The 17367-nt window shown below is 34.2% G+C and overlaps 1 protein-coding gene across 3 annotated transcripts in view; it reads left to right on the top strand.

The window, feature by feature from the left end:
* Positions 1 to 2947: 2947 nt before the first annotated feature.
* Positions 2948 to 17367, top strand: part of Dach2 (dachshund family transcription factor 2) — a 475334-nt gene continuing 460914 nt past the window's right edge. For 2 of the 3 annotated variants that reach the window (XM_028783227.1, XM_028783156.1), the window contains exon 1: positions 2948 to 3623. In XM_028783227.1, coding sequence (XP_028639060.1) covers positions 3121 to 3623 — 503 coding nt within the window. In that variant the 5' untranslated portion in view covers positions 2948 to 3120. The remainder of the gene's footprint in view (positions 3624 to 17367) is intronic. The other variant, XM_028783113.1, reaches the window with a different exon arrangement.

Here is a 17367-nt window from a genome sequence, read left to right as displayed (position 1 = left end):
AACTCTTGTTTCCAAAGAATCTGATGCCCTCTTCTGGCTTCCATGAGGGTGCATATGGTGTACATATATGCAGATGAACACATAAATAAATCAATAAATCTTTTTAAAAGTTTGTATTCGTTAAGGTATCTTTTTATAGGCTTTGGCAAAAAAGTAGAACATTTACCTATGTTTACAAATGAGCACCCTCCCCTTCTAATTGAACGTGAATTAGGATAAAATGTAAATTTCTAATTACAGAAAGTTCTGTCTTAAGACTCAAATTATTGAATCATTCTATTAGAACTGGTGTCATCTACAACTTTTTCTTATAAGATATGTTATCTTCTTACACTAATTTTATTCATATTTACTCCAGTGGCTAGTTCCTATCTGGTATTAATTCACAAACCTGGATATTTCCCTATTGTTTATGCAGTGCATCTCATCTTCCAAAGGTTTTGTTGGAATTAGTCTTTTAATAAGCCGGTATAAAAGACACACAATCCAGATATTTTATTTGTAAGCCAAATGACTAGATTGGGCAGATCTAGGGCTATTCTAACCTATTCCCCAGCTGTAAAGTCCATTGTTATTAGTTATTTCTCCTGGTCACTCGGTTCTGGTCCATGGCAGTTTCCTTACCCCTGCCAGTCCTCCTTTTTCATTCATCTGCAACCTCCTCTTGAACCTTCAGTCCCACTGTACTCTCTCCAATGCCCAATATCAGACTTTAGCCTTTTATTGACCAGTTAAACTGGGGAGAAGGCTCATATGGCATCACTTGAGTACTTGAGCATCTGCTTATCAGGGACAACCACATTTTGAGGAACCAGTTTTAGCTGTAGGATACAAGCAACATCAGACTGACCCAGTACTCAAGGGCACTCTGTTTACTGCAGCCATTACAATTTTATACTACTTCATACAGTTCCAAAGTTACAGGGTGTTGACATGTAAAGTTTCCTCCAGTCTTATTTAGAAAAAATATTTAGAAAGCCAGACTTATTTAGAAATATGTTTGTCTGGCAGAAGATATTCAAATCAAAAAGGACTAAAATACAACTCAGTATGTAGAATCTGATGACAGTCTCAAACCATAGATAGTAGTATTAGAAATAAAGTCATCAAAGCATCAAGAAACTCATAGACACAGTATCTGAAGTCTTGTTCTAGATGTCTTTAAGTTATAAGTATCACTTAAAATCAATTCACATGTTAATTTTCTATGCAATGAGAAGGAATTCAAGTAACAAAAACAAAAGTATTTTCTACATTGAAGGCTTATAAGAGATGCTAGGGCTGGTGAGATGGCTCAGTGGTTAAAGAGCACTGACTGCTCTTCCGGAAGTCATGTGTTCAAATCCCAGCAACCACATGGTGGCTCACAACCATCCATAGTGAGATCTGATGCCCTCCTATGGGGTGTCTGAAGACAGCTATGGTGTACTTACATATAATAAATAAATTAAAAAAAAAGAGCTGCTAATCTTCATTTTGACCTCATTCAAGTTGAAATAGAACACTATGAAGAGACTCAAAAGGAAGTTTGTAATACTTGGTTAATGAAATGACACGAAGTAAAAAAAAAAAACAAGCGGTAGAAAGAGAGCTAGAATTATCTTACCTAGGGCATTTTCAAATTAGGACTTGGGGGAAAAGAAGTCACTTACTTCCCTCTTTGATAATGCTAAATACAACTGGCACTAATAAAACTCAGCAAGTTTCTAAAAGAATTTATGTCCTGGAAGAATATCAGAGAAGTTATGTAGCTTTTGTAAATAAATGAAGACTGAATTTAACTCACTGAATAACTACCAGCTCTTCTAGGAGAGGATAGTAAAGGAAATACCTTACAGTTCATTCAAACCTTGACAAAGAATTCAAAACAACTTGGCTAAGGTGACTTAACTGCAATATGTTGTATGGAAATAACTATGCTTTCCTTCAGGCAGATACCCTACTCAGATAATTCATTTACTGTATGTTATTGTAGTAAATGTGGAATGTTTGGTAGGTAGTGGAAGAAGAATCATGAGATACTATTTAGGATATGAAGCCTGGGCCATTCACTGGTTTTCGGAACCCATTGTGAAGGAGAAAAAAGTGTCAGAGTTCACAGTGTTAAACCCTATCCTTATAAACTATATACTGTTTTGAGCCTTTGGCAAGACTCTTTTGCACGCACGCTTGCAAACACACAGACACACACACACACCCTAGTTTGTTTCAGGACAGTGGCGGAAGTGTTGTAAAACAATCCACCCATCTGCTACAGAGACCCTTCACCACACTTCTGAACCTCCTTGAGTAGTAGCAAGATCACAATCATCAACTCTGATGTGAATGCGAGAATTCTGGGGAGCAGTCCTGTGGGCGCTCGATAAGGAAGATATTACAGCAAGTGAGCTAAGTGGGTAAGAGAAAGGCCGAGTTGTTCACTTGTGAACTCCTTGGACTCTTTCTCCAGGATGCTGGGCGAAGCCACCTCTTCGTTCAGCTGAGTTTGGGGGAAATGTGCAAGTTGAATTAGAGCTCAGTCACTTTCCTCCACAGAACCCAGTGCGAGATGGCTGGGGTGTGTGGTGAAGGAGACACACTTGCGGGTCCCATTTGTGACCTCCTCCAACCCTCCACTTCGGAGAAGACAGGATGGAAGCGTGGTCTCCCTTCAGAGACCTGACAATCGGACTCACTGCTCTGCTCGCCTGGCAGTAAGCAAAGCAGCACACCGCCCCCTTCTCTCTTCTCATGCTCCACCTCCATTCACAGAAAGTCCCACAGGGCTTCAGGTAGGCAGAGGCTGGCTAGGGAGTCTCCACCCCTAGCTGGCGGCAGCCATTCTGCGCGCTCAGGCGCGGAGGGGGTGAGGCCCATTGGCTGGGGGGCGCTGCCAGTCTCGGGAGGGGGTGTGGTGGGGGTGGGCTCTTGGGCCGCCGCGGGTCGAGGCTGCTCACAGCGTGTAGGGTGGTGGATGAGCTGGAGCGGGAGCCAGCGCGCTTCAGACTTGAGAACTGTTCAGAGAGTCAGACGTGCCTGAGAGAGAGAGAGAGAGAGTCAGCGAGTTGAGTGCAAGGGGACCTAAAGGAGTCAGGGAGAGAAAGCGAGGGCTCTAAGAGCTAGGCTTAAGACAGAGTGACCATGGCTGTCTCCGCACCTCCGGTGATCTCTGCAACTTCCAGCAGCGCCGGCGTCCCAGGGGGGTTATTCCGGGCTGAACCCTTGTATTCATCTCCAGGAGAGCCTCCTCGTCTAACCCCTAATATGATCAACAGTTTCATGGCCAATAACCACAACGGCAGTGTCGTGGGTGGCGGGATTGGTGGTGGCAGTGGTGGCAGCAGCAACACAAATGAGTGCCGGATGGTCGACATGCACGGGGTGAAGGTGGCTTCATTCCTGATGGATGGCCAGGAACTGATCTGCCTGCCGCAAGTCTTTGACCTTTTCCTCAAGCACCTGGTGGGAGGGTTGCACACAGTGTACACTAAGCTGAAGAGACTGGACATATCTCCGGTGGTGTGCACTGTGGAGCAAGTTCGAATCCTCCGCGGGCTGGGCGCAATCCAGCCGGGGGTGAATCGTTGCAAGCTCATCACCAGGAAAGACTTCGAAACTTTGTTCACCGATTGCACCAATGCCAGGTGAGACACTCATTGCTTGACTCTTTTTCTCCTTACCCCTTTGCCCTCTTGTGCATGTCTAAATCAACCTCATCCAACTTGATCTGTAGAGATTTGAGTTCTGCTTCTTTGCATTGTAATCGGCGGGGCTGAGAGAACTAGAAGGGCTCATAAATTAATTGCTAGTCCTTTCTAGGCTGCTCTCAGTGGTAGGGCTTCAATTTGAAAAAGTCCCGCACAAACTTCAGTAGCAATCCTCCACTGAAACTTTACAGCCTTTCGCCTACATCTTGCATGGCTTTTTGGCTGCTCGTGGTAGTTATTTTCTTTATTTGCTTTTCTTTCCTGCTCTTTTGTGGCCATACGGGTCAGATAGTTTTTCTTCTGAACACGGACACCAAGGGCTTTCTTGGGGGGGGGGGGGCGCAGGGCTGGCTGAGCTGTAACCTGGGCTCCTAAGCTGGCAACCGAGAAAAAGGCATCTAGAGGGTACAGGGGAACGGAAGTCTAGAATCCATCCATCCCAGAGGGTGATTCGATCCCCATCCTGTATGTTTGTTGTGAGAGTGTATGGGACGTGTGTGCTGTGATGGTGGAGGTGGTGTGTGTATGTGTGTGTGTGTGTGTGTGTGTGTGTGTGCGCGCGCGCGCTTGTAGAAGTGCTTGCAAGGACATATGCTCCTGCCTGCTGCGCAAAGCTCCCTGGTGCACGGTAAAGTAGATGAGTCCTATTTTTTTTTTTTTTAAATAATGATGAGGACAGATGCCACTTTCCTGGAATCCTCCTTGGGCCACCTGCAGAGGTTAATGTGGGGCATGGGATGCTGGGGCTCAGACTAGGCTGAGGCTTGGTGTAGAAGTTAGTAGGCTTTTTTATTGTTGTTGTAGTTGTTGTTTTGTTTTTTGAGAGGATGAGCCAGCTCTTCCACCCCAGACAAACCAGTTAGTTGGAAGGATCCCATTTCCTCCAAGAGAGGATTGTTTAAATAATAATAGCCACCTTCCCAAGTCATAAGTGTACCTTCTTGATGTCACAGTTTAAAAGTACATTGGAGACTGTTCATGTGGACTTAAAAGCAACTTATGTTTGATGTTTTGAATGAAAGTTTAGGAAAGGAAACCATTGAGAATTATTTGACATTCAAAAAATATGAATTAGTAATCTTAGTGTTTATTTCATCTCCAGTCTGGTAGTATCTCAGGAAAGTAATCATTTTACACATGAGATTAGTATACAAATCAGGAAATTACAATGAGAAAGGAGCAAAGACCTTTGCTGTAAAGCAGCAGCATGGTTGATCATTTTACGAAGAACTTCTCCTGAGGTCTAGTCTCACAGTGCAACTTTAAATGATGGCATTTCTGAGTCTGAGGAATGAAACTGCAACTCCATTGTCATGTCTGTTGTAAAATCTAAATTGCGGTCTTTAGCAGAAATGTACTGATGATAACTTATAGGCAAACTGTTGCTTACTAGAGAAATAAGCAAAATATTGTTATTGAACTTACAAGAGAACCTTTTCTTGTTCCTTCTGAGCAACTTCTGGGTTCAAGCAACTAAACAGAAGCCAGTTCAGAGGGAAGCTCCTACCCGATTCCCATGTAAAGCTTAAAAACCTGGCTTATAAAATAAATTTTCTTATGATAGATGACTTTAAAACACAAAGAGCAAAAGACTCTCTCAATACAAGACAAAATTATGGGTTTTAAAAATAGAAATATTTTATAGGAAACAGAAAATTTTCATTTTGATTACAAAGAACATTACTAATACACGAAGTCAGTGAGTTACCAGAACTTCTAATGGAGGCCATGTGATTCATTTATTGATATTAGGTTACAATCACTCTCCTTCTCTTCGTTTTTTCCCTCTCTTTTCTTCTTCATCATTCCCCTCCCCCAAATTGTTATTATTAGGGTGAAAATTTTATACAGGGACCCCCTTTCCCCTTTCTCAATAATTAATATTCTCATTATTGAGAAATATTTATGAATTTCACTCCTAGAATAAACAGGTTATGATATTATTATGACTTTGATTTTTTTCTATAAATAGGAACTTTTTAAAAATTTTAATGAGACATATCAAAGAGACAAATGGTAAATTACTTGGTTATACAGAGACAGATTGTTCTATAATATTTTGGGATTCTATTATGTTTTAGGTCCCTGTTTTAGTCTGTTTAAGCTTTATTTATTCCTTATAATTTGCATGGCTAACATTTCTACTTGATTTTTCTGTAAAATTGTGATAGAAAACTATTAAATATGAAAAATATATTTCTAATGCGATGGTTTGTATATTCTATTACATTTTATAATATGTTTTGAATAATTGTCTTGCAAATATTGAAATATACAATTGTAAAAATTATGAAACCTATTTTATGGTTACAACACATAAAGAAGTGAGGAAAGCCACTAGAACGAAATACACATAATATATATATATTAATTTTTAAAAAGGAAAAGTACGTACAATTACTTGAAAAATCTAATTAATGATAATACAATATTTGCAAATTCTCCTGCTGTAAATGCTCTCATAAATGTTAATTACAAAACAAATAAATAAAATTACAAAATATGATTCTTATGAAAAATGCTTCATTACTCTAGGTAGCATTGTTTACAAAATCTATGGTTTTAAATGCAATCTGAAGTTAGTGTTTAGGTGAACACTATTTCTGTCATTTTTAATTCAGTACAAAGAGAAGTGAGAGGAATACAAAGGCCCTAGGGTAAGGATGAAAGCATAATGTAGGTGAGACACACCTACATTAAGAAAAGAAAAATTCAGTAAAGAGCAGAATTATGTCATAAGGAGAGGAAGATGGAGAGGAAGATTCTATAAACATACCCAAGAAAATAAGTGATGTTCTCAATGTAGACTTGCCTAAAGAAGATTGTTTGTAAAGATTCATGACTTACCTCTTCTAGCTTAAGGTGAGGGAGGAGAAAAGTACAAGAAAAAGAGTGCACATTCAGTTGAGTGGAAACTCATTTTGATGGGTAAAATTTCATAAGATACTGTTGAAGACCTATTTTTGTAATGGTACTATTGACAATTGTCTTTTCCTGATTTTCAAACATACTTCTCCATCTTTGTCAAATGCATGGTCAAGAGTATGTGTCCTAACTAGATAGACTGTTTTTAATTTGTACTTTTCTTTATGTTATCTCATATAAAATGGATCATTTTCAAATTTCTTATTTTCAGTAACCCTAATATATTGCACTGAGTCATGATAAGAACTCTATTAGTGTCATACATTTTAATTACTGAAGCATTCAAAGTTGTCTTCTCAGAAATGAAGTTGTGAAATAATGTAGGCTTCCACTACTAGACGGTAGTACAATGAAACTCCTGATTATATATTATTCTATTAGGTAAGTTAAGCTTTATATCATTGCAATGATACCTTTGCAAAGGGCTGTACAACATTTTTCTTCATGTTGTTTTACCTGAAATTGAATAGTGAAGATTTTATTTGAATAATTATTAAGAAAATGATGATTTTAAAGATCCCCAAACCAAATGGAAAATATCTTCTTCTAGATTTAAAGAACATTTTTTGTTTCTTTGCTTTACATGTAAACTTGGAAATTCTAATGCCAGAGGAAGGCAAATTCAGATAGCATGTCTAAAATCTTCACTCTTTGTGTATTGAATCTTCCTTACTGTATTGTCACAAGTATAGCAGCAATCATATACTAAATGACAAATTATTCTTAGTAAATATGCAAATCCACCAACATTTTTAGTGATATCTCTTTTTAATCTATTTGCCTACATAAAAGTTACATTGTCAGATTTCAGGATCAGCATTTTGTTTCATTGTGGAAGCAATTAAATACATGTTATTCAGTCTCAAGTATAGTTAAATAGATGATTGTAGAAATAAGAGTGTATGATTAAATTAACATTGTAATATTTGAAGATATGATTTAGTATTATTCAAATTCAAGTTTGCTTTTGCAATTAAAATTCACAATGGTTCACTTATATTTTATTTGACAGTATTTAAACTGAGCATATAGGTGTTTTGATGTTGGAATAATTTTATGTGAATTTACTGACATTTATAATATTTAAACTGTTCTTAAACATGAAAAAGATGTTTATTATAAGCACTCAATGGATTTGACTTTTCACTCAAGCTTGATGCATCCTTTAGAGTTCATGATCCATATAGTAACATAGTTTACTTGAAACTGTTGCTTTGGATTTGTAATAAAATTAAGCAGCATCAAGTTTTTTAAAGGAGCTTGTATAACTTTTCTGGACTGGTACTCTGTATTACAGATGCTTTCACAGATAATAAAAATGTTATAGAAATAAATCTGGACAATGAATACATATCTCTTATTTCATAGAGTGATGATGAGGTAGTTATTGTCTCTTAAAAGCATCCAGATAACCCAAAATCTTTAGTTTTGTGTTAGAAGAATAATGCTAATATTACAGGTATAGCAATGCAGTCATATATCAGTGTATAAAACTTTAATGATTACCTTCATTTTAACCATACACTTCTGCCTATATTTTTGATTAAGCTAGATACTCCAGTTACTGACTGATTGCTCATGTTTACCTCAGATACCTTTCTTTATCTTAGGTGATACATGTAATAGACTAGTACATCTTTGGTGTTTTATGTATGCTATTCTCAGTACACACATGGTACATGATTGTTAATAGATTGCTAGAATGTTTTTGTCTTCTGGCATTACTATTTTATATGAATTTAAGTAAGAAATTCTTAATACTTGAAGTAGAAGTTATCAAATTTGAGTTATTTGGTTCTATTTCAAGTACTCTTATTTTGTGTAGATGCTTAAAAAAACCTTCTTACAGATGAGTATAATCGTGAGAATCCCTAGTCACAATACATTTCAGTTGGCGATATACATCTCCAGTTACACTTTATTTTGTTTGCAAAGATACATATGATTTTGATTTATTCACTCTACATATTTTAAATATATTTAAAACCAACCTAGTTGATCTAAAACTGACTATATTGTGTTTATGACTAAAAGTAGTCCCCAAAGCAAAAGCAATTAGGTATTAATGATATTCTTGTTGCATATTCAAGAGGTCTCTAGTAGCATTTTTCCTTCCTCTTTTTTTTTCTGTTTCACCAGCTCAACCTGCAAAACTCTTCACTGTCACTTCAGATCACACAATTCTACGAAGATAAAACAACATTTAAACACATTTGCTTTGGAAGGGAAATTGAACATTTGCACCCAATAAGCCTGATTGTGGCACTGAATGCAAATTGTGTTTTGATTTATCTCTTTTACACTTTTTTCCATTTGAATTGATCTTGCATTAATTTCACCAAGCGGCTCTGTGAGGCTGCAGATGTTGCCCCGTGTTTAATAAATCAATGAGACAGATCTGAATGAATCACTTCAGATGGATTCTCTGCTCGGTTTGATGTCTAGATGTTATTCTTAGCTTGTTATCATGACAGATGCATTAATGTTCCCATACACTGCCAGCAATGTCAAAGAGATTGAAGCTTTTAAAGTGGCGGCATCCCTTTTTCCATTTTCTGCTAGAACAACTACATTTATATTATTTTACTTAGAAATCAGAGTAAAACATCAGAGCACTCATAAGATTTCTGTGAAACGATTTTTGATTTTTAATATTATATTTTAATCATTCTGAAATGGTGAAACCCAATATATTATAAAACCTAAATAAAGGGAAGCTGCTTAATAATTCCAGTCTATTAATATTTAATCATGAAACAAAAAATGAGAATTAGCAATATATGATTGGGACACATTGAAAATGCCATTATAAATAGAATAATTGTATCCAAATTGATTATAGAAGGGTGTCAGTTTTTAAAGCCTTACTAATAAGCTTTATGTTGGCCTAATGCAACTGCAATATAGTTTTACCAAGGGATTTGGAACCCTTCAGTATTTAATATTTTTTAAGTAGAAAGGAGAAAGTCTGTCTATTGTATATTAATCATTCCCTTAGTTTATGATACTGAAAAATATTAGAACAATTTATTTCATCTTAGCATATATAATTTATTTATATACTAATTACTTGCAAACCATAAAATATTTTATAAGTGTTATTTCTATAGCATAATTTTTTAGAGAACAGTATATATGTAAACCTATAGGACTTTCATATAAATATAGTGAAATTACTTACCTTCATTAAATATTATACATCCCATACTTTTACATTTAATCTCCTGCCTTCTTACTCTGGTTTTCAGAGAAAAAAATGTCAGTTGACACAAAACATGTATGGGCTAATATTTTAATAGTCAAAGTTTTAAGTTAATATCAGTCACATGAAAATGAAAAAAATCAAAGCAGATTCAATCTTTGTTTTGTTTCTTTTATTTTTTTGAAGAACATGTGTTTTAAGACAACTGCATTTATGGTTTGACGTAGCTTGATGGCATAGCACTTCCCTAGCATGTACAAGGGCCTACGTTCCATCAAAAGCATATAAAATGAATAGATTTTTAGAAGTAGTGTCTCGTTATAGAAATTTACTACATTTTTAAAGCTCAATTGTATTGTTACTTAGATTAGGACGTCAAGAAACACTGCTAAATGATAAGGTTCAGATTGTCAATATTTCAGAAAAAATTATCTTCAGGTAGTCATTTCAGAAGCTCAAGATATGGCTTATTATATGTAGTCAAGTATGAACAGAAAATTATTATGAACTTGACTGATTAAGTATAGTTAACTAGGTTCTTAAAAATTTTGATTACAAATTGTACATGTCTTCATAGTGAGGTCTCATCTCTTTTTTAATGGTAAAGTTATATATTATAATAAGTGAAATTATTATAACAAGACAGAATATAAGATTCAATACAAATTATTTCATATAAAATTGAATATGACATACTTATAGAGTAACTGAATTTATTACATACAATAAAAATTTGGATATATGTAAAATATATGTATTTTTGTGATATTGTCTGAGAAACCAATTTTATCATACATAATATTCATTATAAAACATCATAAGCCTAACATTTTTTATATGTTAGACATCAAATTGACATTGGCTGAGTGAATATAATCATACACACATTTATTGTTATTACATAATTATTTACATTGATTTTTGCTCTTTACATAACTGCTACATAATAGTTACATGAAGTGTGCAGTTGTGAGAATTAATCCTGAAGTTTTAACTCTCCTGTAAAATCATTTGTAATCATGCCATAAACCTTTCAGAAATATATATACAAAGGCATCAAAACCTAATATGCTGAATTAGATTCTATGACAAGAATTATATTCTGATATAAATTATGACTTCTTAATGTTTACTTTTACTGAAAGCCCAGGGGAGATGTTCTAATGTTCTAAATAGGCAAGAATTAATAAGTGAAAGAAGACTAATGGCATAAAATTATTCTTAGTTATTTAGACTGGTACATTAGCATAACACATGTGATATTTGACTTGGGATCTTCTTTTCAAACAGAAAATACTTATTTAACAGGAGTTGATAAGAAGACAAGATTCCTTCATTCTTTCTGGAATGGAAGCAGAAATACACTAAGAAACATGATTCATTATTTTTCTGAGTAATTTGAAGTTTCAATAATGTTCAAACTTAAATTTACATGATGTATTTTCCACACTACCTAATTAAAAGAATAATGTATTTTGTCAGATATAATTAATTTTGAAAAGTAAAAATTACTTTTATCTAGGAACCTTGAGGTTGAAGTCATTTCTATCTATGCACTGTTTTGAGCCATTGTGATTATTTAGTATATTAGTGAAAACTGCAATGAAAATTTTTAATTGCACTACAAGAAAAATATATAGCATTGGGAAGTTTGAAAAATAATGACATACAGAGTTTTAATTGCTGTATAACCTTTTTGTTTTTTTTCACACATTTGTTGCTTAGTATATGATGCATGCTATATGTTAAGGTATTAAACATTCGATTGCAGTTGTGTCCAATGATCTTATCAGGTTGCTGGCAACTGTTAACTGGTAACAGCATTTAGGCTACATTTAGTCTATCTGCTATTTATGTGATGGGTTAAAAAGAATAAAAAGTAATATTGATCTGTCTCTGGATTAAAGTTTGAAAGGGGCAACAGCCCGAACACAAAGGGCTTTTTTTTATGATTTCTCAGCTTGCCATTGATCTTCTAGTTTTATTGCATTCATTATTTATTAAAAGAATTTGCAAGCTAAACATAACGTTAAGCTAGTTTGCACACAGGGACCGCACTTAGGAAATTGAATGGAAATTGCATTAGAGATGAACATCTGTGCTATTTTTCCACTCATATGTTTATGGGTTTGTATAAAAGGTGTATTGGATTAACAGTTATAACCATTATAGCTTACAGCAATATGCTAGATTCTGAGCTTTCAGTTATTTTGGAAGAATTCTTTTTCCTACATTCCTACATTCTAAATAACATCATATTGTCATAACAGAGTTTGGATAAATTTAGGTTACTATAGTGCTAGTGCATCATTTATATTCCCTTTTTGTGTGATACTCTGTTGTACTAAAATACAATCATTAAAAGTAAATATTAAATATTAAAATAATATTAAATAAATATAATAATAAATAAATATTAAAATAAATAATAAATATTATTAATACACAATAAATATTAAAAGTACGCCACAATTATTGAGGTAAACTGTATCATCATCTCTTCCTAGTCTTCAGTAGTGCAGTAATAAATGCAATTGACATAATTCTTAGTTAAGAATCTTGAGTCAGTTTTTTTCTCCTCCCGCCCCTCTACAGTGGAACTGTGGATTGACCTCAGAGTCTCATACTTGTGAGGCAAGTGCTCTACCTCTGAGCTATACCCTAATGTGAAGAAACTGGAGTTTAATGCCATATTAGGTCGTTCATAAGAAGCTTAACACAACCACCAATAAGATGTTATTTTGTATGTATGCTTTATCATGATCTATCTGAAAGTATATACATACACACACTGAATCTTTGTTCTGAATAACACTATCAATATTAAGGAAATCTGGCTTCAATGCAATTCCCCTGTACTTTCAGGGCCAAGAAATTTAGTTCTACTCAGTTGTTATCCCCTGAAAGTTGTTTTGAGGACATATGTCAGACATCAGGGACTATCACTTTTGAATTATTGCCTTTAACTTGAAGGCATTTGTAAAATTAACTCCTTATTTAAGTTTTATGTTTTCAATAAATAAAAAATGCTTTTTCAATCATTTTGATCTTTCATCATTGATCAGATTTATTACAATGTGTGTTCAGCGCTTTTTAATTATGTACCATGTGATGTTAAGGTACATATCCCAGGTGATGCATAAGCAAGAGCTGTCATTCTTGTGGTTGTATTTTGTACTCCTCATATCTTTATCTTAGGTATATAAGATGTAATCATATTATGCTCCCTTGTATTTACTAATTTAATAATTGTGATAACTATTTTGCAATATCAGTTGTCAAATAATCCCAAATTTTCATAGCCATATCTGAGTCATATGTATATGAGCAAACACTGGGATGCTTTGCACTCTTTAGAATTATATTAGAGAGATCAAGCTAAGGTAGTTGGAGTTACTAAACATGAAATTATAGATGAAAGTTGTGCTTTTATGTGAAGAAGCTTTATTTTATTTGTGTTAAGAGTTTTAAACTGGTCAGATCTTCTAGTTCAGACCTTTATTTTTTGGTATATTGTCTTATACAAGATTATATTTCAAAAATTAAAATGGAATAATAAAATGTTTTGGTGATTGTTAAGTAGTTCACCCTTAAACATAAGTAACTGGATAACACATTTATTCACTCTACAAATGTATATACATTCATGTCAATGTGAAGCTTGACACTTTGGAAGCAGCCTGTGATCTACTAAACTTTAAGATTTATTTTGTGGAAAAATTTGTAAGTACTTGCCACGTTTTTATTTGAGGAAGACATAAAGGAAGTTCATTCATAGAAAAGGTTTACTGCATAGTACCTTTTATGCATGATTCACTAGGTTTTGGTCTTAGTTTATAAGCCAATTACAGCATGAAGTTTGAGCACACAAAATATCTATAACACTATAACACATGATATTTTCCTACTAAGTTAATTTGCTTATTTATTTTAGCAAATGTTCAGTAAGTACTACTATGTGCAAGGTTACTTATGAAATGGAAAGTTGTATACCTTAGCATCATGTATATTCTTGTTTTTCTCATTTACAGATAACCTAAGTAGAATATTCATATTACATAGTTAATTCTCAGCCAACCTGCAATGTAGGAAGGAATGGAGGATGATAAATACAACTTAAAAGTGGAAATAAATAATGATAAAAAATAAAAATAATGACTTGCCTCAATGAACTTTGCATATTTTATCATTACATTTTATTTTTCTTTTATGTATATTGAGTGATGGAGTGATAGTATAGAAACATGTAGAGGTTGAATTCAATTTAAAATTACATTACTTGTGTAAAAATATCTGTTCTGAACAAAGCATAAGCATACATGCAGCAAACAAAAGGGGACTGGTTCAAATTGGTTAGTGACCACTAACAGTATATTTTTCTTGAGTTCACACTTATGTTGTTTGTGGACAGATCTATGATCTTAAACAATATGGTACTTATCATAGGCTGTTAGTATGCCATAAATTTGGCAAATTTAATGATGCCCGTTGTTAATTTTAACATATTGTCCTGGGGTTAGAAACTCTAAATGACAATCTTCTATGTGTTAAACGTTTGAGGTTACTATGACTTACAGGTCAAAATACAATAGATGAGTATAGCTTGAAATCAGAGTTTTAGGAAGTATTTTCACTCTATGGAAAGAATAATTAATTCTCAATTTGTAGTTCAGGAAAGAAGCAATATGATGACAATGTTGCTATGGCCCAGCAAAATCAGATATTTTAACATGAGCTTACATTGAATATTGTGACCTTTGAAGATTATAGTAAGTGTTGCAGAGCTTAATTCTGTAAGTATCTTTAATATAGATCCATTCTCACATTTGTAGTTGTTTTGGAGTGTCCCTTGTCACACGAGAGGACAAATGGGTTTTTGTTATTTTAGGAGCATTTTTTTTTCATGACTTTGTATGTTTCTGTAAAGGCAGAATGGTAACTCTAAGAGTCTATGGTTCTATTTTCTTTGCAGTTATTTTAAATCAAATGACTGCTTTGCTGTATACTCAGTTTGGTAGTTTTTTTTTTGTCTTGTTCTTTGGATTTTTGTTTATTTTTTTAAATGCACTGTTAGTCTTTAAATATACACTTAACAAAACAAATCTCTCTGTTTAGGTCTATTTTATGTTAGTGAGGAAAAAATGTAAAAATATTTGACATAAACAGATCCAAGAACAAGCGGTAGAATTCAACATTTTTATTTCAATTAGTCTCATGATCTTAAAGAGGGCTGGACTGTATTTGGCTCATGCTATTATTGTCATAGGTTTATTTAGACACAGGCCAAAGAATTGAGGTATTAATAAATAAGAGTATAGAAAACTTGACACAACAATTCTCATGCAAAAATAGTATAAAATAAGGTATGGACAGTATAGAATGTGTCAATGAAGGCTTTTTCATCAAGTTTTTGAATGAATCTCTCATGCTGTGGGTCATTCCTAGCATCTTACACATGCTGAGCAAATGCTTTAACATTGAACTTTATATTGCCCCTGAATATCTTTTTAGGTTTGTCATTTTTTTTTTGTAGTGATGAGCTTAAACCAATTCATGTACTAGAAGTGTAGGCACAGAAATACCAACTGTGAATGAATCTAGAAATTCTAATGGCAAATTATTCACATATTATACCTGAAGCCAAATGGCGGTGAACATTTGTCTGAGTGTTGTTATTAAAATCTACTATTCTTGCCATGTATTGTGGCTTTCTTATACCTTTAATCCTACTTTAGGGAGGAGGCAGAGGTAGGCAGATCATTGTGAGTTTAAAGTCAACCTGGTTTGTATAAAGAATTCCAGGCTAGCCAGGTGTACATAGTAAGACCTTGTCTCAAAGAAATAAATACCCAAAAGCAAAAGACAACAACAACAAAAAACCCAGGTGATCATCCTTGAAAATGTTACTTTAAAGAAATTATACAGTATTGATTTGTGTATCTTTAAAAAGTTATCTTACTACTATTAGCTTGACTGTATATTACTACAGTATGCTTTTGAGACATAGTTTTAGTATAAAGCTTCTGCAAGCGATTAAATTTTGTCTTAGAGGGTATGTGTGAGGTTTATATTTAATTCAATGGTGAGTGGGTTTTTACTTTAGGGAATAATTGGAACTCCTGCACTAAAATTATTTAACATTAAAATTTGAATTAAAGAATGACAAAGATAACAGTAAAGTATAAATATGCAATTCATGTCTTTGAGTCTGAAAATACATCTGATTAAAATTACTAGCAAGACATCTGATTACTTTGCAACATGGTGTGTTTGGTGAATGCTTAGACTCATTTATACTATTTCCACTCACTACTAATCTGCATTATCCATGGCAATAACAAAATTTCCACTGCTACTAAGGAATAATAATATATCTGTGCAGAAATTCACAGGCTGCAAAACTCTTCAACATTTGCAATTAATTCTCATTATAATTCTATGAAACAGGTCACTTGATCTCAAATTTAAGTGAGAAGATGGAAATGTAAGTGGGTCAAATGAATTCCTTAAGGACACACAGTCTGGTAAATATGGCTACATCTGGAACCCAAGTCTTCTTTTGTGCCTGTTGTGGTACACTGTACTCTTTATCCTGTCTTGAATGGTCGACTTGAGCAAACAAAATTTGATAGTGGTGCATTGTTTCAGGTAGTAAGATAATTATGGGATATGTAGTAGGGACAAATAGAAATAAACAAACTGAAAGGAGAAACACTACTCAAAATATTTACTATAATATCTTTAAGGTGTTTGAACTTATAGAAACACTGACATTTATTTATGTTGTTTTCAGAAATACAATAACAAAACTCCTTTGGATGGATCTTCCTTCCATCTTTCCCTCCCTCCGTGACTCTTTCCCTACCTCTTTCCCTTTTTCCTTCCTTCCTTCCTTCCTTCCTTCCTTCCTTCCTTCCTTCCTTCCTTCCTTCTATCCTTTCATTTTTTCATTCTTTCTTTCTTTTAACAGGATCACATTACACAGCCTAGTCAGGCACAGGACTTTGCTATATAAATCAGGGAAGTTTTGAAATCTTAAAGATCAGCCTGGCTCTATCTCCTGAGTCCTGGGGTTAAAAGACTGAGCCACCATGCCTGGCAAAACTTACTTACTTACGCATGTACACAAAGGTTGGAGAATGATCAAAAAATTGAATTCTGAATTGAAAATAGAAAGAAGCAATAACCCAAGAAATTATGTAGAATTTGCAATAATTCATCAAATCATAATGTTGATTTTCTGAAACATAACAATTATCTCTTCTGTTTAAATGCCATTCTGTGATGTATGAGTGCCTTCAGAGAGCTTTGAATTCTACTATGGATAGAATGTATGCAAATATACTGAAATTATTTTTGTCCCAGTTACCTTTTACTGTCAGTTTGGCACGGCCTAGAGTCAAATGAGAGGGGTGCCTAGTGTTGCCTAGATAAGATTAGCCTGTAGCCATGTCTCTGGAGAGATGTTTTGACTGAAGATTGATATAGAAAGGTACAGCCTATGTAGGCCGTATTATCCCTAGGCAGGTTGGTCTGGGCTTTACAAGAAAGTTA

Source organism: Grammomys surdaster, unplaced genomic scaffold, assembly GCF_004785775.1.
Source record: "Grammomys surdaster isolate TR1022 unplaced genomic scaffold, NIH_TR_1.0 61, whole genome shotgun sequence".
Taxonomy (NCBI): Eukaryota; Metazoa; Chordata; class Mammalia; order Rodentia; family Muridae; genus Grammomys; species Grammomys surdaster.
The sequence above is the reverse complement of the archived record's forward strand: the minus strand, read 5'-3'. Positions and strand labels throughout refer to the sequence as shown.